This window comes from Oryctolagus cuniculus, chromosome 11 (genome assembly GCF_051225735.1).
Source record: "Oryctolagus cuniculus isolate XC-2025 breed Fujian yellow rabbit chromosome 11, ASM5122573v1, whole genome shotgun sequence".
NCBI lineage: Eukaryota > Metazoa > Chordata > Mammalia > Lagomorpha > Leporidae > Oryctolagus > Oryctolagus cuniculus.
In genome coordinates this window covers 1,335,219-1,358,547 of record NC_142877.1, presented here as the reverse complement: position 1 = coordinate 1,358,547, position 23,329 = coordinate 1,335,219, and the positions used below count along the sequence as shown (strand labels likewise).

The window sequence follows — 23,329 nt, the reverse complement described above, 5'->3', positions numbered from 1 at the left end:
GCCATGCACCCTCAAACCCCCAGGGGCAGTGCACACTCACACACCCCCGGGGGAGGTGCACACCCTCACACCCCCTGGGGCACTGCACACCCACATAGTGCTGGGGGCAGTGCACACCCTCACACCCCCAGGGGAGGTGCACACCCTCACACAGGCCTCTGGCCTCTGACATTTTTCACTGCAAACCCTCCCCAGCCATGGCTGACAGCAGGAACAGCAGCGCTAACCAGAGCGCCCACCCCATGGAAGCCGAGTGTCCTGCTTTCTCCTGCCCTCCCTGGTCGAAGGAGCTGCTCCCTGGCTCCTCCCAGCTGCCTCGGGGGAGGGGCCAGAGCCGCTGCCGCCCTCCGTGTCTCTCGCCCACTGCACCGTCTTCCCTCTCATCCACGTTCTTCCTCTTCCCCTCCCATCACTACATTCTCCCAGCAGAGGACACACAGGGCCCAGCCCTGGACTGGGCCTGCTGGAACGGTCGGCCAGGCACTGGTCAGCCTTGGAACCTGAGGCTGGAGGCCTGGGCCCTAGTGAGCAGCACCGTTCTCCCTTACTGGGGTTCTGGTGACTGGAGTGCCTGGTCCCCTGCTGCCACGGTCCAGTGTCACCCCGGCCTCCTCCATCACCCTCAAGGGCCATGGCCTGGCCTCGCCCTCTGCGGGGAGGTGCCCGAGCTCCCCAGTGCTGCCCAGCCCGATGCCCGGGCACCCCAGGCCCACCCAGAGCACTCAGAAGTCCTCAGGAGAGGGACAAACAAGCCCTCCCCTCCCAGCCCCTACTCTAACTCCCACACAACCAGACACGAAGGGCCAGGGAGCCCAGGGGGGCAAGTGACTTGCTCAGCAGCGAGATTCGAACTCGGGTCTCCTAGGACAGTATCCCAGGGACACAGTGTCAGCAGCATGGCCACAGAGAGCCCAGGTGTCTACAGGCGCCCCCAGAGAGCTCTGCCTCGGGACTGACGAGGGCTCCAGCCCTGGGGACGCGGCAAGGCCCGACACGAGAGGCTGCAGAGGTCTCACTCCAGTGCCCTCCTACCTTCACCAGGTGAGCGTGACTCACCACCTGGAGAAGAGCAACAGGACCCCGGAGAAGCAGAGGGCATCTCTCCACAGGCACCGGGTGTGCCCATGGCTACCCCAGGCCTCGGGAACAGCCACTATCAGCCCAGGACCCCAGCCATCACCTACAGTCACCAGCCCAGAACCCTAGGCTACCACCCATGGTCCACAGCCCAGGACCTCAGCCATCACAATGCTCACCAGCCCAGGACCCCGGCCATTACCCACAGTGACCAGCCCGGGACCACAGATATCACCCATGGTCCCCAGCCCGGGACACCAGATATTGCCCACGGTCCCCAGCCCGGGACCCCAGATATCGCCCACGGTCCCCGGCCCGGGGCCCCAGATATCGCCCACGGTCCCCGGCCCGGGACCCCAGATACCGCCCACGGTCCCCGGCCCGGGACCCCAGATACCGCCCACGGTCCCCGGCCCGGGGCCCCAGATACCGCCCACGGTCCCCGGCCCGGGACACCAGATACCGCCCACGGTCCCCGGCCCGGGACACCAGATACCGCCCACGGTCCCCGGCCCGGGACACCAGATATCGCCCACGGTCCCCAGCCCGGGGCCCCAGATACCGCCCACGGTCCCCAGCCCGGGACCCCAGATATCGCCCACGGTCCCCAGCCCGGGACACCAGATATCGCCCACGGTCCCCAGCCCGGGGCCCCAGCCCACCGGCCCCCAATCGAGGGCTCTGGGCTGGCATCCCGTGAGCTATGCCTCCCTTCCCTGGTCTCCCCGTGCCCTACCCCAGCCGTCTTCTGAGCATCAGTTTGCATCCACAAGGACCGGCACCACAAAGTCACCCACATGCTCATTACTAGTGCAGCTGATAACGAGAGGCCAATTAGCCACTTGTTAGTCCTGAGGCTGCGGAGCCGCTAATGACATTCACAGCTAGACAACTGCTGGGCCTGGGCAGTCCTGGGGGCACAGAGCTTGTAATCAGACTGCTGGGATGACCCCTCCCAGCCGCAGGGCCGAGGGCTGGCTGACCTGGAGACAAGTGCCTCGCAGCGACGTCCAACCTGGGGCCTTTCCCCGGAGGCCCAGAGGCCTTCTCTGGAGACATCTCCCTGGACAGATCGCTGAGCCTCCTGCGCCCTGGGTTGGCCAGCTGACAGGCACACAGACACCTCCGCCACACACAGGGGCCCTCTGGGGCGCGGGGAAGGCTGTGGGGCGCTGTCCAAGGTGCTGAGTGGGCCCAGGCAGGCTGCTGGGCGCTGTCCAAGGTGCTGAGTGGGCCCAGGCAGGCTGCTGGGCGCTGTCCGAGGTGCTGAGTGGGCCCAGGCAAGGAGTGGGGCAACGTCCACGTGGGCTTGAGTCTGCCCCAGCCCTGTGCTGAAAGAGCCTGCGGGGTTCCCTGACCAGCACCACGAACCCAGCTCTACATTTGAACATTTCAGACCCAAAAGTGAGGGGGCACCATGAACCCCCGCTCCCCGCAGCAGCGGTGACCCAGCGGCCGAGCTTCTGCACCCCTGCTCCTTCGAGCCCACTCCTGAGAACCCAGCAAGTCCCTGCAGACTTCAGGAAACCTGCAGCCGGACCCCAGCTGTGTCTCACCTGCTGCGGGCCCCCCATCAAAGCCATCAGCTCAGCCCCTCTCTAACGAGGGCCACACACTGCCTCTCTCCCCTTTAGATAAACAGGATACCCCCAACTTTTTTGTTTTGCACGACACTGAAGTTTGGAAAGCTGGGGTCTCTGGCTGCACGAATTCCTGCTGCTCACTGAGAAACCCCTCCCCAAACTGAGCAATGAGTGAGCACTCGCCAAGTCAGCTGTGTGGGGAGGAGTCTGGGGCGGCTCAGCTGGGCACTTCCGGCTGGGGCTGCCCCATCTGAAGGCTCCCCTGGGAAGGACCTGCCTCCAAGGGCTCTCGTGGGGGCCGTGGAGTGCAGCAGCTGGCTTCCCTCACAGCAAGCCACCAGAGCACGAGAAAACCTCCAGGACAGAAGCCCCAGGTGCAGGCGCCCCTGATCTGAGGGGTCATCCCTGTCGCTTGCATCCATTCTGCGTCCAGTCCACACTCCGGGTGCAGGGCACAGATGCCGGGGCCCCCCACCTCAGAGGCTGCCCCGGGGGTCTGGGAGCGTCCCACCTGTTTCCTCAGATCTGGCGCAGACCCAGTCTTTATGGGAAGGGCAGGGCAGGGGACACTGTTCCCTGCCCAAGTCTCAGGGCAACCATGAGACACTGGTTTGCATCCTGGGCTCCTTCAGTGGGTCAGCAGCCTGGGGAGGCTTTGGGGCAGGAGGGAGGAGGCCAGGGCAGAGGGGACCTCCGGCAGGCTCCCCTGCCCTCCCCACCCTCCTGTCACTGTGGTTTAAGCCCAGAGGTCTCCTGGGCCAGGGGGACTCCCGTGGGATAACCAGGCTGCATACAAGCCCCTCCAGCAGGTGTGGGCCTCGCTGACTCCCTCAGAGCCACAGCACAGCCTCCATGCCCGGCCAGCCCAGTGACGTGGGCGGGTGGGGAGGCAGTGAGTGAGGAGCCCCATACAGCACAAACCCCACCCTGTCCCGAGCCGATTCAACGTGGCTGCAAGCTCTGGGCGCCCACAGCACATCAGGCACTTGAGCCCCACTCCCCACCAGGCATGAGATGCCCTGACATTGCCCCAGGGATGGCACCGTGGAGACACCACGACAGAACTCAAGCCCCACCCAAACTCCGCCCCATTTGGAGAGTTAATTAGGGTGCCACCAGCTCCCCGTTAAAGGATGAGCCCACCTCCCCACACACCTTCCTGCACATCTCCAACAAGCCCAGTTCAAGTCCTGGCTGCTCCACTCCCAATCCAGCTCCCTCCCAACGTGCCTGGGAAAGGAGAAGAAGAGTCCAGTTCCTCTCTCTGTGTAACTCTGCCTTTCAAGTATGTATTTTATTTGACAGTTAGAGTTACAGAGAGGCGCAGAGGGAGAGAGAGAGAGAGAGGGGTCTTCCATCCACTGGTTCACTCCCCAAATGGCCATAATGGCCAGAGCTGTGCTAATCTGAAGCCGGGAGCTTCTTCCAGGTCTCCCACGTGGGTGCAGGGGCCCAAGGATCTGGGCCATCTTCTACTGCTTTCCCAGGCCACAGCAGAGAGCTGGATCGGAAGAGGAGCAGCCGGGACTCAAACCAGCGCCCATGAGGGATGCCAGCACTGCAGGCAGCAGCTTTACCCACTACAGCACAGCACCGGCCCCAGTAAAAAAAAAAAAAAAAAAAACTCAAAAATAATTAATTAATTAACACAAAATCCAGAGTTTTACCACCAACTCCCCCACACACCCCCCGCCCCATTCTGCTTTCTACTGTCACCAAAAAGAAAACCTGAGTCTCCGTCTGAGGTCAGTCAGGCTCAGGGCAGGGCTCCCCCACCCCCCCCAGCTCTCCTCCCCCAAACCAGCTCTCCTCCCCCCACACCAGCTCTCCTCCCCCCACACCAGCTCTCGTCCCCCCAACCAGCTCTCCTCCCCCCACCCCACCAGCTCTCCTCCCCACAACCAGCTCTCCTCCCCCCAACCAGCTCTCCTCCCCACCACCAGCTCTCCTCCCCCCAACCAGCTCTCCTCCCCCCACACCAGCTCTCGTCCCCCCAACCAGCTCTCCTCCCCACAACCAGCTCTCCTCCCCCCAACCAGCTCTCCTCCCCCCACACCAGCTCTCATCCCCCCAACCAGCTCTCCTCCCCCCCAACCAGCTCTCCTCCCCCCACACCAGCTCTCCTCCCCCCAACCAGCTCTCCTCCCCCCACACCAGCTCTCCTCCCCCCAACCAGCTCTCCTCCCCCCACCCCATCAGCTCTCCCCACCACCACCAGCTCTTATCCCCCCCAACCAGCTCTCCTCCCCCACCATGGGCTCTCCCCCTCCCATGGGCTGTCCTCGGGGCTCTCCCAGAAAACACTCCTGCAACTGTCCACTCATAGTTAAAAACCAAAAACGCATCTTTTTTGTGGCCTCTTCCCTGCTTCGGATCAGATGCGGCCACCGGGGAAAGCCCCGGTCCCTGTTGCCCCCGCCGCAGCCGCAGGGCCGGATGTCAGTGGGGTCCTCCTCACTGGGGTGTCCCGCCCCTGCCCCCCCCCCCGCAGAGCTCGGGGCACAGGCAGCGGGGCCTGAGACGCGTCAGGAGGAAGAGGGGCTCGGGCTCCACACGCGGGCCCTCGAGCTCCCTGGCACTGACCCAGCCTCCACGGGCACCCAGCTGGGGCTCGCGTTGGTTCACGTCCACATCAGCACACAGGACCCCGAGTTCACCACAGCCAGCAAGCGCAGAAATCTGACGACCAGGGACCCCACCTACACATCCAGGGAGGGCCGCGTGGGCCTGGACCCCACCCCACCCCCGTACCTCAGCTGCCCACCTGCAGGTCCCCGTGGTAAGTGCCCCCTGCTCCCAGCGGGGAGGGCCCCTCGCCCACCTCGGGCTCCGTTTCTGCTGCGGGACCGTGCCCCCTCAGTCAGTGCTGCGTGACCCCACGCTGTCAGCCGGGGCAGCAGGGCACCAGGCTCTCTCCTGCCTGGCCCAGTGCCAGCCCGGTCCCCACGGTGTTCCCGCTCAGGGCACCACACTCCTGCATCACCCCACAGGCCAGGCCAACGCAGCTGGCTGCAGCGAGGCCAGGGCAGGGAACCGGACTCTCCCCGTCCCAGCCCACTTCCACTGGGACAGCAAGACCCGTGAGCCTGGGTAATGTGTAAGGAAAGGTGTGGCTCTCGTCCCCCGGGGCAGCCACGTATGGCCAGGGCTGTGTGTCGGGAAGAGGAAGGGCAAGGGGGCCTGTGAGGGGGGCACAAAGGGACACAGCTTTCCGGCAACCTGCTTTCCCGCCTCCACCCCAGGCCTCGTGAGCAAGCACTCGTTGGCCAAGAACGGGGATGCACCACCTCCCAGCATGCCGCAGCAGGACAGGCCTGGACGGGAGTTTGTGGGGGGTGAGTCACACCCAAAGCAGAGCAGCCTGGGAGCAGGGGAACCCCAAAGTCTCTTGGCAAAGCGTGGAGGGGTCAGCAATGCCAGGGCCCCCAGCCTGCACACGCAGGCCAGAGCCCATCGCTGGCTCACCATGCACTGGCCAGGGGGCAGCCGACCTGGCCTCCTTGCCTGGCCCACCTGCAGCTGCCCCTGCCTGGGGAGCCCCTGGCCACACCCTACCTGCCCTGCTGAGAGCTGCACAGGCCAGCTGGCCTGAGATGCCACGCAGGACACGAGGCCTCACAGCAGTGTCCCCAGCTGACCAGCAGGAGCCCACGGTGCTCCAGACAGCTCGGCTCAAAGCCTCTTCCCCACAGGACACCAAAACGTGCCTCCGCCTAGCTCCCACCACAGAGCCCATGGCCACCTGCACAGGCCCAAGGTACCCATGTCCCTGTCCCTGTAGGCTTCGTGGCCATGCCCCTGGCAGTGGGGAGGGACCATGTGACAAAATGACCGGCAGAGCCGAAGCCGGCCCTCCTGCCACACCTGCCACCATCGGCACTGAAGCCAGCGCTCACACAAACTCGCCCACCTCTGCCTTGCTTTGCTCTCCGGGCCCACTTGGAACACGCATGGCCTCCAGGACTCAGCGACAGTTTATCCATGTGCGGCCACGGACCCCACCCCACTCGCGGGGTCCCTCTGCGATGCCGTGCAGCCCCCACCCCACACCCGCCCCAGCCCTGGAACCAGAGTTCTATGTGCACGCTTCAGAAAGCTCATGCGAAATGGAATTCAAGATAAGTTGACCCGGGTGCAAAAAGCCTTGAAATCTGTGCACATAAGGGGTCTTCAGAGTTCATGGGAAATGCACACCTGTAAGGCCACTCAGCGGGGCCGGCGCTGTGGTGCGCTGGGCTAAGCCTCCGCCTGCAGTGCCGGCATCCCATATGGGCACTGGTTCTAGTCCCAGTTGCCCCTCTTCCAGTCCAGCTCCCTGCTGTGGCCCGGGAGGGCAGTGGAGGATGGCCCGGGTGCTTGGGCCCTGCACCCCATGGGAGACCAGGAGGAAGCACCTGGCTCCTGGCTTCTGATTGGCGCAGCTCCGGCCATGGTGGCCATCTGGGGAGTGAACCAACAGAAAGACGATCTCTCTCTCTCTCTCTCTGTCTATAACTCTACCTCTCAAATAAAATAAATAAAATCTTTAAAAAAAAAAAAAAAAAAAAGCCAGCGCCGCAGCTCACTAGGCTAATCCTCTGCCTAGCGGCGCCGGCACACCGGGTTCTAGTCCCGGTCGGGGCGCCGGATTCTGTCCCGGTTGCCCCTCTTCCAGGCCAGCTCTCTGCTGTGGCCAGGGAGTGCAGTGGAGGATGGCCCGGGTGCTTGGGCCCTGCACCCCATGGGAGACCAGGAGAAGCACCTGGCTCCTGCCATCAGATCAGCGCAGTGCGCCGGCCGCAGCGCACCGGCCGCGGCGGCCATTGGAGGGTGAACCAACGGCAAAGGAAGACCTTTCTCTCTGTCTCTCTCTCTCACTGTCCACTCTGCCTGTCAAAAAATTTAAAAAAAATTTTTTTAATTTTAAAAATTAAAAAAAAAAGATTTCTTTTCCTGAGCCATTTGATTTTTTTTAAAGATCTACTTAGTTGAGCCACGGCCTGCGACGCCCGCATCCCACGCGGGCACCGCTGCAGTCCCGGCTGCTCCACTTCCAAGCCGGCGCCCCACTGTTCGGCTTTCTGTCCTGATTTAATGATTGTCTGTGTGTTTCTTGTGCTTGTGGTTCACCGAGCGTCACAGACTCCCGTCAAGCTCAGCTCTGTTTCTTCAAGTATCTTTCTGCGTCCTGCCTCCACACAGGTTCAGCGCCGGGGGCGGGGCCCGGCGTCCCCGGGGGCCGCGCCGGGGGCTGTTTCTATTGTGGTCTTCAAGCCCCCAGCCTCTCCTGTGACCACCGAGCCGTGCAGGGTGATTTCCACATCAGCCGTGGATTTTCTCGAGCTCCGGGATTTGGATCCTTCTCGTGTCTGCTCTCTGTCCATCGAGACGTCGCTCTAAGTTCCTGGACACGGAACAGCCGGAACTGCCCTGGGGCGGGCAGCGGGCTGCGGGGGCTAAGCCACCATCGGGATACCCGGTTCCTCTGCCGGTGTGCAACTCCGGCAACTCCGCTTCCGACCCAGCTTCCTGTGAGAGCCCCGCAAGGCGGCGGCTGCTGGCTCAAGCTCTGGGGTCCCGGCCGCCCTGTGGACAGCCAGACCCGGACAGAGCGCTGGCTCCTGCCGTCAGCCTGGCCTGGCAGAAAACGACGGGTGGAAAACCTCTCTCGGGCCTTTCGAGTACACAGACCTTGTAAGAGTGACGGCACCATGCCTCTGCACGCCCGTTCGCTCGCCCGTCACGACTGTCGGCTTCCGCAGTCCGGCTGCCCTCGGCGTGGGCGGCTGTTTCCCCGCGTCTGTGCCTGCCTGGTGACTTCTGATCAGATGCCAGGTGCGGCGGCCTCCGTGCCGCTGGTGCCGGGACCGCCTGGGTTCTGAGACATCCAGTCTCGCGGTGCCGTCCTCAGGCCTTCCTGTCAGCGCTTGGAGGTGGGAGGAGGGCAGCTTTAGAGACGCCGGCTCCCCGGCACCGAGGCCAAGCTCTGCCGGGCGCTGCGCCCACGCCCCGTGCGCGACCGGGCCTCGGACCCGGCTGGCGGTACAGCAGGCCCTCCTGCCAGCCCCGGCGAGCTCCAGGAACTGCTGCCCTGCCAGAGGCCCTCGCATCCCGGGCTGCCCTGCCAAGCACCACAAGCGCGAACCGTGTGGTGCAGAACGTTCCGGAGGCCCCAGGCTTGGCGGCCTCGCTCCCCTGGGGCTGCGGGGGCCGGGCTGCGGCCTGTGGGCCTGGGGTGGAGCCGGCAGCGCCGGGTTTCCTCAGCTCCGCCTCGAGCGTCCACCCCCACCCCCGGGTCTCTGCCGCTTTCTCAACATCAGCCGCTGGACTCGGCGCCCAGCCCAATCCATGGCCGCACCTTCTCGTGGCCATGTCTGCAAAGACCCATTGCCCAGTGAGGTGGCGCTCACGGGGCAGGGACGCCAGCCCCAGACAGACACACCTCCGGCTTCTCCCCTGCGGAGAGGCCCCCTCCTCGGCTCTGCTGCCACAGCCACGCGGACTCAGCTCCGTCTGCCACACAGGGGCCTCTCCCAGGCCCACCCGCGCAGCGGCCAACAGGGCGGCCAGGGCGCTCAGCACGCTGCTTTCCCACTCGACGTCGCTGTCCTTTGTGGCCTGACGTCCATCATATTTCATCCAGTTGTCAGCCGTCAGAGGCCCACGCGCAGGCTGTGGAACGGACCACGTGTGCGAGGCTCCCTGTGGGTCTGTGGGTGGCTGTCCCAGAGAGCCGGTCACATGCGTCTCCTGACTCCGAGATTGGGAGGCACCGGGAATCTGTCTGCGCAGCCGTCCGGTCAGCTGACAGGACCTTATGTTGGTGCCATCACTGTGCCCTCTCTGGACGGGCAGATGGCCTCGGGCCTGGGTTAAACCCGGACGCCCTGGGCTCTCTGTGGGGCCCTGCCCGTTCTTCTGTGGCCAGTCCTGTGGGCAGGGGCAAGGGCCCTGAAGGAGCTGGGGTCTTGGTGGGACAGGAAGGGCGTGCAGGCATGAGCAGTTTGGGCGTTCGGCACGAGGGTGGAGGCCATGGTTAAGACAGCCCAGGGCCCTGACATGAGCCCCTGTGGACAGCCCTGTGTGTGGGGACCACTGCCAATGTCCTTCAGTGGGGCTGGGCCCCAGGGGTCAACCTGGCTCCATCCAGGACCAGAACACAAGGTGTTTCCAGGCAGCCACAACTCAGGAATGACAGGTGCCCGCGAGGACCCAAAGCAGGCACTCGGGGGCTGTCGGTGAACGGCCAGCACCGCCCAGGGGCCGTGGGCGTGCACCTGAGCCCACCGTGCAGGGACTGCTGTGTCGGGGAAGCAGAGGGGCCGTGCCTGGGAAAACTCTGCACAAGAGGCCCAGGACGACCCGGGACGCTGCCAGGCTACGGACGTGGTCGCCGGGCCCATGGCGCTGTCCCGGGGCTCCCGGCCGGCATGGGAAAGCCAGGAGGGAGACAGGACAGCAGCGCTCCAAGGAAGAAGCAAAACCCCGGTTAGGCCAAAGAAGCGCCGCGGTCAAAGCTGCTTACAGGGAACACCCTCCTCGGGACCGGCTGAGCGCCCCCGCACGCCACTGACAAGGTCACAGGAACGCACGCACAGGCCCCAGGTGGCCCCAGGCGGCCGCGGTGCCAGCGCTGGAACACCTGGAAACCCCCCGCAGCCGCACACGCGAAGACCTCCGCCTGCACCACTCGGCGCGCCCACAGCCACGGAGGACGCCCAGCAAGCCAGGGGCTGCGCCGCGTTCTCGTGCTGGGAGACGCCGCTTCCCGACGCCGCCAGCGCCACTCAGGGTCGAACCTGACAGACGGAAAACACCAGGGAGCCGAGGACGCGCGAGCCCCGGCTGGAGAGCAGGCGGGGCAGCGGGGCAGCGGGGCAGCGGGGCACTTGGGGCGGGGCAGCTGTGGCCCCCCACCCTCGGGGCCTGCCCGGACCCCCCCCCCACCCTCGGGCCCTGCCTGGAATCCCCCCACCCTCGGGGCCTGCCCAAACTCCCCCCCCACCCTCAGAGCCTGCCCGGACTCCCCCCCACCCTCGGACCCTGCCCGGACCCCCCCCTCGGGGCCTGCCCGGACTCCCCCCCCTCGGGGCCTGCCCAAACTCCCCCCCACCCTCGGGGCCTGCCCGGACTTCCCCCACCCCCGGAGCCTGCCCGGACTCCCCACTACCCTCGGGGCCTGCCCGGACTTCCCCAACCCTTGTTGCCTGCCCGGACTCCCCCCAACCCTCGGGGCCTGCCCAAACTCCCCTCCACCCTCAGGCCCTGCCCGGACTCCCCCCAACCCTCAGAGCCTGCCCAGACTCCCCCCCACCCTCGGAGCCTGCCCAGACTCCCCCCTACCCTCGGAGCCTGCCCGGACTCCCCCCTACCCTCGGGGCCTGCCCGGACTCCCCCCACCCTCGGGGCCCACCCGGACTCTCCCTCCTCCAGCACTGCTCGGTCAGCACCTGCCCGTGAGGCCGCACAACGGCCAGGACACGCACGGCCGCTCCCGAAGGCGTGCGGGTCTCACGCCCGCGTGACTTTCTTCCTGAGCCCTCGGGAAGCCAGCAGTCCCCAGGTGCCCGCCCTGGCTGGCGCCTGCCTGCCTCCCACCGTGGCTCCCATTCAGGTTACCTGACCCAGGTAACTGCGGCACCGGGCGGGGGGGCCCACAGGGCTCCTTCCTCTACTCAGGGGAGGCCCCCAGCGGTGCCCCTCCCTGCCCACCCCGCACCTGCAGGCCCTGGTGCTGAGCGCACGCTCAGACATTCCAGATGGAGGAACTGCCGGCCAGGAACACGTGGTCAAGGACTGTGGCAGGGCTAGGGCCCGCACCCCGCCCCCAGCTCGGGTTCCAGGGACACTCCACACCCGGTGCCCGGGGTCAGGCGTACCTGGGAAGGTGTGGACTCATTTGCAATCATGAGCTGGGCTGAGGGTCCCAGCTGGGAGGTGTCCCGCCTGTGACTCCTGGGCTCCGGGCCCCGCCCCCCTGTGCCTGCCGCTGCCCACGCTGCCACCTGGCGGCTACGGCCAAGCTGCACAGCCCCCATACACTGGGAGACAGGACCAGAGGACGGGCCACAGGCCGGGCTGTGAGACCGAGGGACACAGACCCGGGCCAGCACCTCCCAGGCTCCCGGCAAGCAGGTGTCCAGGGAGGGGTGGGGCTCCAGTTAGATGTGCTCCCACTCGGGCATCCTCAGGGCCCGGAATCCCGGCACAGCACCTGCCTCCCACGTGCCCGCTCCCCCGGGGTCTCCGCCCTGGAGGAAAGGAGGGGCCGTCACCCAGACTTCCTCTCTGCTGGTGTCAGCCTCGCTCCCCCACTCGGCGGCCACCGGCACCACACACAGCTGGCATCCCACCGCCCGCCCCACCAACTCTCACCAAGGCCTGTGCTGGGGACCCTGGCAGGCCACGTCCTCCCCAGAGCAGGCCGAGGGCTGCCCGCCCGGCAAGTGGGAGGGAGCCAGGCGGCCAAGTGGCGCCTGCCGACACGCATGTACACCACCACATGCAGGCCTAACTGGACACACATGTACACCACCACACGCAAGCCTGCCTGGACACACATGTACAACACCACGTGCAAGCCTGCCTGGGCACCTGCACACCACACGCAAGCCTGCCTGGACACACATGTACACCACGTGCAAGCCTGCCTGGGCACCTGCACACCACACACAAGCCTGCCTGGACACGCATGCTCACGACACGCAAGCCTGCCTGGACACGCATGCTCACCACACGCAAGCCTGCCTGGACACGCATGCTCACCACACGCAAGCCTGCCTGGACACGCATGCTCACCACACGCAAGCCTGCCTGGACACGCATGCTCACCACACGCAAGCCTGCCTGGACACGCATGCTCACCACACGCAAGCCTGCCTGGACACGCATGCTCATTTCTCAGGAGGCACGAGGATCGCATCCTCAAACTCTCCAGGCACCCAGCACCCCACCCTCCGTCCAGCCTCCCGCACGGGAGCTCTGGTTGCTGGCGTTTCACAAGTGCGTGGAAGCGGCTCCAACGTTTGTGTCCTTCCATGTGCCCAGCTCCTGTGCCCACCTCCAGCTCCCTGGCCACTGGGCCCCGCCGGCCACCTCCCAGTTCTCACGGCAGCTCCTCAAGGATCTGGGCCTTGCGTGCCAGGCCCCCACCTGACCTCTGCCAGCTGGACGTTCCCTGGACTGTCCTCCCCTGGAAAGCCACCTGCACCTGAGGGCTTGGGCCACCTGCTGAATCCGTCTCACACGTAAGGCACGTCCAGGCCCTTCTCAAACACACGACGTCTTGCCGCTGGGACTCGGAGCCAGCTGCTTCCGTGCCAGGCGCAGGGCTGATCCTCCAAGGGGACTCCGAGGACCCTGGGGAAGGCTCCAGCTCACCCTCCCTGGGGGGCCCGGCCCGGTTCCGCTGGAGGAGGGGCTGCGCTGGGCACGGGCTCAGGCCAGAGCTCTGCTGAGGGACCTGCCTGTGCACGGCTGGGGCCCACTGCCCAACCACGACAGCCAGCACCGAGTGAGCACCTGCTGTGTGCCCAGCACCAAGGACACCGGACTCTCGACAGCTCCCCAAGGCTGCAGGCTGAAGCTGAGGTCACAGCCAATGCCCACCGCCTCCGCTGTGGGGCCGGGGGAGCCGGCAGGCACCCCAAGGCCAGGCCGGGGAAGCGCTCAGTGACCCATGTGGGGCGGAATTCCACTTGCGGAGCACCATGTGACAAGTCCTCACGGTCCGCCCACCTGTCCTGGGCCACCCACCGAGGTGTGCGGGCGGGTCACCTGCCTGGTGGAGCTGAGGTCCGACCCAGGCCGGGGACTGGTACCAGGCTTGGTGATCACCCCTCCCACCAGTGCCCCCAGACGCACCGCCCACATGACCCTGGACTGTCCATCCCCACACCTGACCCTGGACTGTCCATCCCCACACCTGCTGTCCTGACCGCTGTTACTTTGTGCTGAGCCACGGAGTGTGGCCCCGGGTGCTCCAACTCTGTCCTAGACTGTCTTGGCTGTTCCAAGTCCTTGCATCACCAATTTCTAAGAAAATCCTGTTGGAATTTTTTTTAATTTATTTGATGAGAAAGAAAAACAGAAAGCAAAATAGACAAAGCTAATTCACTTAAAACAGAAAGGCTGGGCCAGCCTGAAGCAGCAAGCCAAGAACGCCATCCAGGCCTCCCACGTGGGTGGCAGGGACCCAGGGCCTCTCAGGGTACAGGAGCAGAGCCGGGACGAGGGCCCGAGCACCCAGATGTGGCATGAGGCTGTCTTCACCACCAGGCCAGAATCCGCCCTGCTGGGATTCCCACTGGGCCAGGACCGAGCACCGGGCTCACGGCGCCGAGCCTCCCACTCGGTGAGCCTGGGGTCGCTCCCCGTGGGTCCTCCCTGCTCCGTCTAAATCGGTGTGAAGATCTTACCTGTCTGCTACACGCCTCCCTGGGTCTGGCTGTCGTTGGTGCCGCTACGGCACCGTCTACATCTCTGTCGCCAGCACACACGACCACGCGGACACGGCTACTGACCTGGCAGCCCGCGGCCTGCTGCGTCCCCGCGCTGCGCCACCTCGGTGTCCACGCCCCTGGGCTCCCACGGCCACACTGCTCCCTCGGGACTCTCACTCACCTTCCTCCTCTCCACACTCCACGCCTGCCTCCCCCTGCGCAGGGGCAGGAGCGGGGAGCAGACCCTGTGGTCCCGTCCCCAGCCTGCCCCGTGGGAGACAGCATCCTCCACACCCGTCCAAACGGCCAGGTCGCACTGTGACCCCGTCGGCGACACAGCACCAGGACGGAGCCAGGACGGAGGCTCGGGCGAGGCCTCCGCCTCTGCCTGTGGCCGTGCCCGTCCCAGGACTGACGGGATGCGGTAGGAACGGCCGAGATGCTGACGTCGAACCCGTCACACTGGCCGACACCCCAGACCACCAGGCAATCGACCAAGCCGCCTGCGGCCAAGAACCCGGCGAAAGAGCGAGCGTGGCCTCATCACTCGGTCACCTTGGGGAACCCACGCGGACGCAAGGATGGAGCTGTGCCCGCCCAGCCCCCCGCAAATGCACTCAACCTGAGCTCGGGGTCCTGCCGTGAGCTGACCTGGGAGAGACGAGCTCGGAGAGTCTTCGCGTTCACACGCAGCTCTGCGGAGCCCGCCCCACCCGGCGTCACCAGCTCCCTCACCGCCCCGGCACCGGGACACACGACTCTGCTGCTTACGGTCCGCGGCCGAGCCCCAGCAGTGTCGCACAACAGCCGTGTGCCGCAGCCCCGACACCGCGGTCCCCAGCGCTCAGACAGCACGCGTGTCCCTGACACAGGCCGCCTCAGGGCTAGGACTCACCCGGGCCACCCGCACCCCAGCTCACCGGCAGACAAGGCGGGGCCTCCCGTTCTCCGCTCCCGTGTTCCCGTGTGTGTGTGTGTGTGTGTGCGCCGCCCCCAGCCCAGCTGTGGGGCGCACGCCTGTGTCCTGGCCAGGCCCACTGCGACAGCAGGAGGCGGAGCTCAGACCCCAGGCCAGGAGGCCCTGAGCCCGGAGCCCCGTCCGCCGAGGACGAGTTCCCGGTTGCAGCAGCAGAGCTGGACCAGCGGCTGAGAAACGGCGGCAGAACCAGAGCGGGGCCCCTGGCAGCAGGCCGGCAGTGGGGAAAGCACACAGAGCAAATACAGATAAATTTGTCTTTAATAAAGGAGTTAATTTTCTTTCAATCCTATATAAAACAATAGCAATTAAAAACTTCATTTTTGAAAGTAAAATATTTACATATGAACAAGTAACTGTGCAAAATTTACATGAAAAATGGAAAGACAGGGATCTCCTAAAAGACAAAATAAAAGACTGTAACAGCTCTCAGGGGTGGTGGAAAATCCTGACGGCACCCGGGCGCGGCTGACACTGACGTGAGGACTCGGAGAAAGCCGGGGTATTTACAGTCAGAAAAGTACTATCCATAGACAATTTAATACAATAACCTCTGAAAATATAAAGAACCAATTAGTATATTTGTAATAAAAAAATAGGTACAAAGAGGGGCTCGGCTCTGGCGCCTGCAAAGTGGGCCCACAGCTCGCAGTCTCTTAGCAAAATAACCGCAGTGTGCAGGCCGCTCCCGCTCGGTGCGGAGCTCGCGACAGTCACCGACAGGTACAGCCTCTCCCAGCACTCGATCACACTGAGAACCAGTCCCGGATGATTCTTCTCAACTCTGATTTTATTTAATCTAAGTTTTCACTTTTAGCTAAAAAACACAGTGCAAGTAAAATATATTTATGCTGAAAAGGTTTTCATTTCTTTGACTTTACAGCTTTACAAACTATAGCAGTGAAACGCTCTGTCCACATGCTGACACACATTCGGAGGAGCCGCCGGCGGGGCGGCCCCTCGAGATTCCTCAGCGGAGGGGCGGGGCGGGGCGGGGCGGGGGGGGTCTAAAAAATCAGTTTGCTTTGCCAACTGACTATGACGAAAATAAGATAAAGGCGATGAGGTCGTGGGCTGCAGACACACCTACACGGGCCGCGCCACGCCCGCACGCACGGCCACGGCACGGCCCGCACGGCGCGCCCGCAGCGGCTCCGCCAGTCTATATATGGCTTGTTTGGCAAGAAGGCCACTCACTCGGAGATGAGCTAAGATTCGGCGTCCTGTAGGCGGAGCCACGGGCCTCGTGTTCTCGGCTACAGGAACGGGTCCTCTTCCACACCGAAGAGCTGATTAGAAACCGGAGTAGAAAACTGCCCACTGGAAAGAGGCGGCTGCTTTTGAACAATATCCCCTTTGCTCGGTACAAAAAGGCGTCATCTGCAAACGTAGAAAAGCGTCCGCGGCGTCCCCGTCCGGGCGCGCCCCGCGTCACTTGAGGAACGCTTTGTAGAGCAGCAGCGAATGGCTTGTCTCGCGCTCATTTTCTAAACAGAATATGAGGTCCCTGAGGTTGACCCGCGTGATTCTTTGCCGCGTGAACTGTCTGGGGGTCCCGACGCCGGAGCTGCCTGGCACCGCCGAGCCCGGGCCCGAGCCCTGGTGACGAGAAAGAAGACAGCCGGGTTAGTGGTGCCCGCGGGAGGCTCAGAGCGGCACGCAGGGCGACGCGAGAGGCCCCCAGCGCACCGAGGCCCCGGCGCTGGGCCTCGGCCCCGGGCACAGCACGGCCCATCCGGCACGGCCAGCTGGGCACACTCGGACACTAGCCCTCGACGCCCGCACGGCTCAGACTCGGCCCGGGGCCAAAGGGAGGGAGCTCCCGCCCCGGCTCCCGCCCCGGCTCCGGGGCACTGGCCGGCCCCACCTCCACGTGACAACGGCACGGCTGCCCAGCGGGCTCACGTGGGCGACCAAAGCCCACCTGGTGCCACTCCTGGGGCCGGCTGTGTCGTCCCGTGTGGCTGACACAGGCACCAGGCCCTGACTTCCTGGCTTGGGGGGCTGGTGAGGAGCTGGGAAGGCCAGATGGCTCAGTGGTTACAGAGGACGCCACGTGCCCAAGAGGGGTGCCCCCTGGCCGCAGACACCCAGCTCCACCAGCCCCTCTGGGCGACCAGCTGTCCTGGGAGCCACTACTCAGACGCAGTTGCTGCGGGCTGGCTTCTCAGAGCGGGAGGCGTCACCACGGGGCGGCGGGGTCCGGCAATTCCTCCTGGCAGTGCTCTGAGCTGCTCACGCGTGTCTAAGCACAGACGTGACGGCGGCGTCCTCACTGCATGTTCACGCACAGCCCGACGGTGCCGCGTGCGGCCTGCAGGGCAGGTGAGGCCCCCGGCCCGCGCTGTGCCCACCCGCACCTGAGCCACCGGAGTCCGGGTGGGGGTGCCGCTGCCTCCCCCTCGGCAGATCTCACGAGGGCTCCCGTGTCTCGGCACAGTTTCCTCACAGGCCTCACTCGAGGGGGAGGGGCCGCCCTCGTCCAGCCTCGGGGCCGTGGCTCGGGAGAACACGCAGGGTCCCCCGGCGGCCTCCTCCGGTCTCCAGAGCAGCGCCCGTCCCACGTGCCGAGCACCCCCGGGCAGAGCAGCCTCGGGCGGCAGGGAGGGCTCTGTGCCCACAGCCGGGAACACGGCCGCCCCGGGGCAGAGGGCAGGCCGGCTGCGGCCAGGGCTCTGGGAAGCGCACCGAGAGCGGGGCTGCCCGGGGGGCTCCAGGCCTCTCCTCCAGTTCGGTTCCGGGGCTCCCTCACGCCGTGGCCGGCGCCTGCACCTGACCCCGGGGCCCGTGGAGGCCCCAGCCGCAGGGCGCCGTCTGCTGGCCGCGGTCACGCGTCTGCGCTCAACAGCTCAGCCGCCGAAACAGCCGGGACGAGCGCGAGGCGCTCACCTCAGGCGCAAGTCTCGGGTGCTAAAAGCCAAAACCAGATGAGTGATTTGAATGCACTCTCTTCTTGAAATCAAAACTGGTGCCCAAAACACACCGACGAGCAGGTGCCAATGCCCGCTGGGGGCCCAGCAGCGGCCCCCCGGCCACACAAGATGGATGCAGGCCACCCTTGCCGGTCAGCCTGGGGTCAGCGGCAGGGCGTGGACAGCAGGGAGGAGCCCTGGGGGGAAGGGGGCTCAGGGCTTCTCTCCCCGCAAGAGCACCATCTCTCGCCAGCCTCCCCGACACTGGCCTGCAGACACCCAGCGACGGCAACACGGCCTCGCCCCAGGTCCCAGCACAGGGGCCCCCGAACACTGCCTGTGGCAGACCCGCACCACCCCAGCAGTCACTGCCCCCTCCAGGTTTCCCCGATGCTCAAGGACTGTGCCCAGACGGGGTGGGGGCAGGGCCAGGCCATCGCCTGTGAGCAGGACAGCCTGGCTGGGTGCCGCAGACGCCCCGGGCGGGGCTCTGAGATGCAGCTCGCCCTCCACCACTCCTCCCGCCGAGGGCAGGGCTGGCACACAGAGGAAGCAGCTCGGGCCACTCCCTCGACTCCACTGCGCCGGCACCTCGGGGTGGCCCTGCACAACACCCACCCCCAGGATCCCGGCAAGCAGCCCAGGAGAGCAGGAACACAGCCCCTCGGCGCAGAGCGGGGGTCCATCTGCTCCGGCGTCCCTACCCGGGGAGCACAGCAGCAGAGCCAGCAGCGCTGCCCTGCACCGGCCCCACCCCCAGAAACACCACACGCATGCGCGTCACCCCGGTGCTCCGGGGCCCCGTCTCCCACGCGCCGTGGCCTGGCCCCGTCTCCCACGCGCCGTGGTGCGGCAGGTGAGGCCCCTGCTTGCAATGCCAGCGTCCCGTACCGGACACCAGCTCGAGTCCCCGATGCGCCTTGTGAGAACCTGGCTCACTGCCACCAGATGGGGCTCCAGGCTCCTGGCTTCAGCCTGGCCCTGCCCCGGCCACTGGGGTCATGTGGGCAGGGAACCAGCCAACGGAAGGTCTATCCCTCCCTCCCTCTCTCTCTGGCATTTCCCCTTTCAAATAATAATTAAAAAAAAAAAAAAAAAAAAAAGCGAGGGGCTGAGTCAGCTGGAAACCGAATCTAAGCGGCCGAACTACCTCCACGCAGCCCCCGTCCCTGAGAGCAGCCGGGCGTCAGGGCCAGGCCGGGGCAGAGCCCGTGACCGCCGGGGTCAGGGCCAGGCCAGGGCAGAGCCATGACGGCTGCGTGTGAAACGCAGGGGCCTGGGCCCATCTGCATCCCAGCGACGCCCACGATGCCTGCACTTCACGACGCTGCCAGGAGAGGGCCCCAGCGCCACGCGAGCGGGCAGAGCCAGCCCGCACCTGGAAAGCAGCACCTGCAGCCTCAGAGCTCCCGGAGAAACAGAAACCCCGGGGCGGCCGGGCCGGGAAGGGTGAGCCCCCGGGGCGGCCAGGACCCAGGAAGGGTGAGCCCCCGGGGCGGCCAGGACCCAGGAAGGGTGAGCCCCCGGGGCGGCCGGGCCGGGAAGGGTGAGCCCCCGGGGCTGGGGAAGGCTGAGCCCCCGGGAGGCTGAGGCGGGGCGGCCGGGGCCGGGAAAGGGTGAGCCCCCGGGACAGCCAGGCCGGGAAGGGTGAGCCCCCGGGGCCGGGAAGGGTGAGCCCCCGGGGCGGCCGGGCCGGGAAGGGTGAGCCCCCGGGAGGCTGAGGCGGGGCGGCCGGGGCCGGGAAGGGTGAGCCCCCGGGGCGGCCGGGCCGGGGAAGGGTGAGCCCCCGGGAGGCTGAGGCGGGGCGGCCGGGGCCGGGGAAGGGTGAGCCCCCGGGAGAAACAGAAACCCCGGGTGGCCAGGGTGAGCCCCCGAGGAGGCTGAGGGGGGAGGGGAGAGGAGCCCCCCCCCGGGGAGGCTGAGGGGGGAGGGGAGAGGAGCCCCCCCCCGGGGAGGCTGAGGGGGGAGGGGAGAGGAGCCCCCCCGGAGGCTGAGGGGGGAGGGGAGGGGAGCCCCCCCGGAGGCTGAGGGGGGAGGGGAGAGGAGCCCCCCCGAGGCTGAGGGGGGAGGGGAGAGGAGCCCCCGGAAGGCTGAGGGAGGTGAGAGTGGCACTCCCAGCGCTCAGAGGTGGCTTCCAGACACCCCCACCACCAAAGGTCGGGAGTCTGGACTTTGTGTCAGCGAGTGACCACGGGGCAGGGTGACCACTCAGCCCCAGCTGCCCCGCTCCCACTCCAGCTGCCTGGGGGCAGCAGGCAGTATGGCCAGGTCCCTGGCACCCACGTGGGAGTTCCGGGCTCCCGGCTTCGGTCCGCCCCAGCCCTGGCTGTTCCAGGCATTTGGGGAGTGACCCTGCAGATGGAATTCAGCCTCTCCCTATCACACGCATATTCTATGTTACAAGTAAATAAAAACAATAAACATTTTTTAAAGAAAGCAAGCAACCAACCTCAACAAAAAAAGCCACGGCAAAAGCACACAGAGGACCAGAGTTGTCAAGAGTCCAAACCACTGAGCAGCAATGTAGTGACCCACGCAGCACCCAAAACTGCACCGCGCGGGCGCAGGCCCGGCCCAGCTCACAAATGCAGACAGCCAGACAGGAAGAGCGGAGCACGTCGGCTGCCCGCGGGAACCAGGCCCGAGGCTGGAACGGCTGGCGGGCGTGTGGTCACTCCAGGACAGGCCACAGTGCCACAGCTCCACACCTGGGCAGGCCCACTTCAGCCAGCAGGACCCGGGCAGGTGGACACCGCAGGCTCACGGGATGCCCTGGGAGGACATTTTCCAGCCAAATTATTTAGCCCGGGTTTCATCCTTAGGAAACGCGGGGTGGACCCAACTCAACACTGCAAAACAAGGGCCCAGGTGTCAGCGTCGTCAAAGCCAAGGCCAGCTTGGGAAGCCACCACAGCGTGGAGGACACGTGAGGACCACAGGCCAGGAGGGGACATCAGGAGGAAATGGTGGCAAGACACCTGCCACGGGACTGTCCACTCAACACGCAGGCGCTCTTAAATCCTGGCAACAAGGAAGCAGCAGGCCCAAGACCTGAGCAGCCAGCTCCCCAGAGATGCCCACAGCGACGGTAGACAAGACCTGACCAGGGGCCTCGTGGCCAGGGCTGGGCCAGGCCTAAGCCCGAGGCCGACAACTCCATCCGCGTCTCCCACGCGGGTGCGCGTCAGCAGGAAACTGGGTCAGAAGCATTGCCGGACCCCAGCCCAGACACTCTGCTGTGGGATGCGGGTGTCCCGTGGCTGTGCCGACACGTGCCCTGAGGCAGAAGACAGAGACCCGGCCCGAGGAGGGCCTGCGTCCACACACTGCTCGCTCTGCGCCACGGGGCGGCCAGAGTCTGGAAGGCGGCCCCTCCCGCAGCAGTGACCGTGTCCACGTACGCAGCAGGGAAGGAGACGAACCGCGGACATTCTAACGTCCATGTAGCAGACTCGGCTCCACGTCCAGCCCGACTCAGGAGCCAAGCCAAGGGCGCTTCCACTGGCCAACACAGCACAACTCCACTGCAATCAACACAAGGCCGGGGCCGGCGCTGCGGCGTGGGGGGTGCAGCTGAACTGGTGATGCCCCCATCCCACATGGGTGCTGGTTCGAGTCCCGGCTGCTCCACTTCCAATCCCGCTCCCTTGTGATGGCCTGGGGAAAACAGTGGCCCAAGTGCCTGGGCCCCAGTCACCCACGTGGGAGACCTAGAAGCTCCTGGCTCCTGGCTTGGGACTGGCCCAGCCCTGATCATTGGGGCCATCTGGGGAGTGAACCAATGGATGGAGGATCTCTCTAACTCCTTCACATACATACATAAATCTTCAAAAAAATACACACAAAATCGCAAGGCACTAAAACCAGCAACTGTATTCAAGTTCACGAGTTTTATAATAATCAAAAAAAATACACCTTTAAAAATACACAAGCCCCCTTCTGAGAAAGACAGAGGGCCCATCCGTCACCCTAAGCCAGCAATTAAATGGCCAGGCGTCCATCTTCCGGGAGCTGCCCGCCCGCCTAAGCTGCTCCTCCACCGTGGCAAAGTCTGGAGCCGGACACGCAGCGCGGACCTGGCGCCTCCTGCAGAAGGGCTCTCGGGCCCTGTGCTGGCCGTGGGCGCAGGGCCAGAGACTCGCAGGCCGGGCAGACCACGAGCGGGCTGCACACCTGGGCCACGCTGCTGTCAAGCCCAGACGGCAGCTACTCTGGGAGGCGCCACGGGGTACAGGGGCGCAGGGGTGCAGGGGCGCAGCCCATGGGGGCTTCTCAGGTGACAAAGCTCTCCTGGAGGAAGGGCCGAGGGTCTGCGTCCTCTCATTCAGAAGACGAGGGCTCGCGTCGTCAATCACAGGCGTCTCCCACGGACGCGGCCGCCGTTCAGGAGTTCCCTCTGCCTTGGGTTTGTTTGTTTGTTTTTGACAGGCAGAGTGGACAGTGAGAGAGAGAGACAGAGAGAAAGGTCTTCCTTTGCCGTTGGTTCACCCTCCAATGGCCGCTGCGGCCGGCACACCGCGCTGATCTGAAGGCAGGAGCCAGGAGCCAGGTGCTTCTCCTGGTCTCCCATGGGGTGCAGGGCCCAAGCACCTGGGCCATCCTCCACTGCACTCCCAGGCCACAGCAGAGAGCTGGCCTGGAAGAGGGGCAACCAGGACAGAATCCGGCGCCCCGACCAGGACTAGAGCCCGGTGTGCCGGCGCCGCAAGGCAGAGGATTAGCCTAGTGAGCCGCGGCGCCGGCCTGCCTTGGGTTTTAAACTCATTTTTGGAGAGGGTCCTGCAGGCCACATAAGCAGGCCCAGCCTGGGCAGGGCAGGCGCTCGCGCCAGCGCAATGCCAGAGGTCAGGCCCACGTCTGCAGCCCACACCCGCGTTGTCCCAGCCTCCGCTCCAGCTCCCTGCTGATGGCCTGGGAGAGCAGCAGGTGGCCTAAGTGCTGGGAGGCCCAGATCCAGTGGCCCTGCCCCGGCTGGGTGCTGCCCACAGCTCCGACACGCATTTCGGTTCCGGCTTTCCTCCTGCGTTAGAGCTGGCCATCTCACCTCTCCTGCCAGGGGGTGTCTGGGCCCGCAGGAGGCCACAGAGCCCAGGGCCCCGGCTCGGGAAGGGGGAGCTCCAAGGTCACTGGGGCACGGGCAGCCGAACCCCAGCACGCAGCTGCCAGGACACCCCAGACCCCACTCACTGCCCGCAGCTCCGGCTGGGGTCGCTGGCCCAGAATCCACCTCCTCTCGAGACTGTGCCAGCAGAAGCCAGGCAGAGCCACGGGGCAGAGCGGAGACGGGAACCACCCCACCTGAGCACCGGGCCCGCCACCACCGCCAGCACCCAGCCCACACACCACACAGGCCTGCCCCTG

General features: G+C 65.6%; 1 protein-coding gene across 3 annotated transcripts in view; it reads right to left on the bottom strand.

Annotated features, from left to right (window-relative positions):
* Nucleotides 1-15,299: 15,299 nt before the first annotated feature.
* TAF4 (TATA-box binding protein associated factor 4) overlaps nt 15,300-23,329 on the bottom strand; it is a 70,341-nt gene continuing 62,311 nt past the window's right edge. For all 3 annotated transcript variants that reach the window (XM_070051647.2, XM_070051644.2, XM_070051646.2), the window contains one exon: nt 15,300-16,655. In XM_070051647.2, coding sequence (XP_069907748.1) covers nt 16,488-16,655 — 168 coding nt within the window. In that variant the 3' untranslated portion in view covers nt 15,300-16,487. The remainder of the gene's footprint in view (nt 16,656-23,329) is intronic.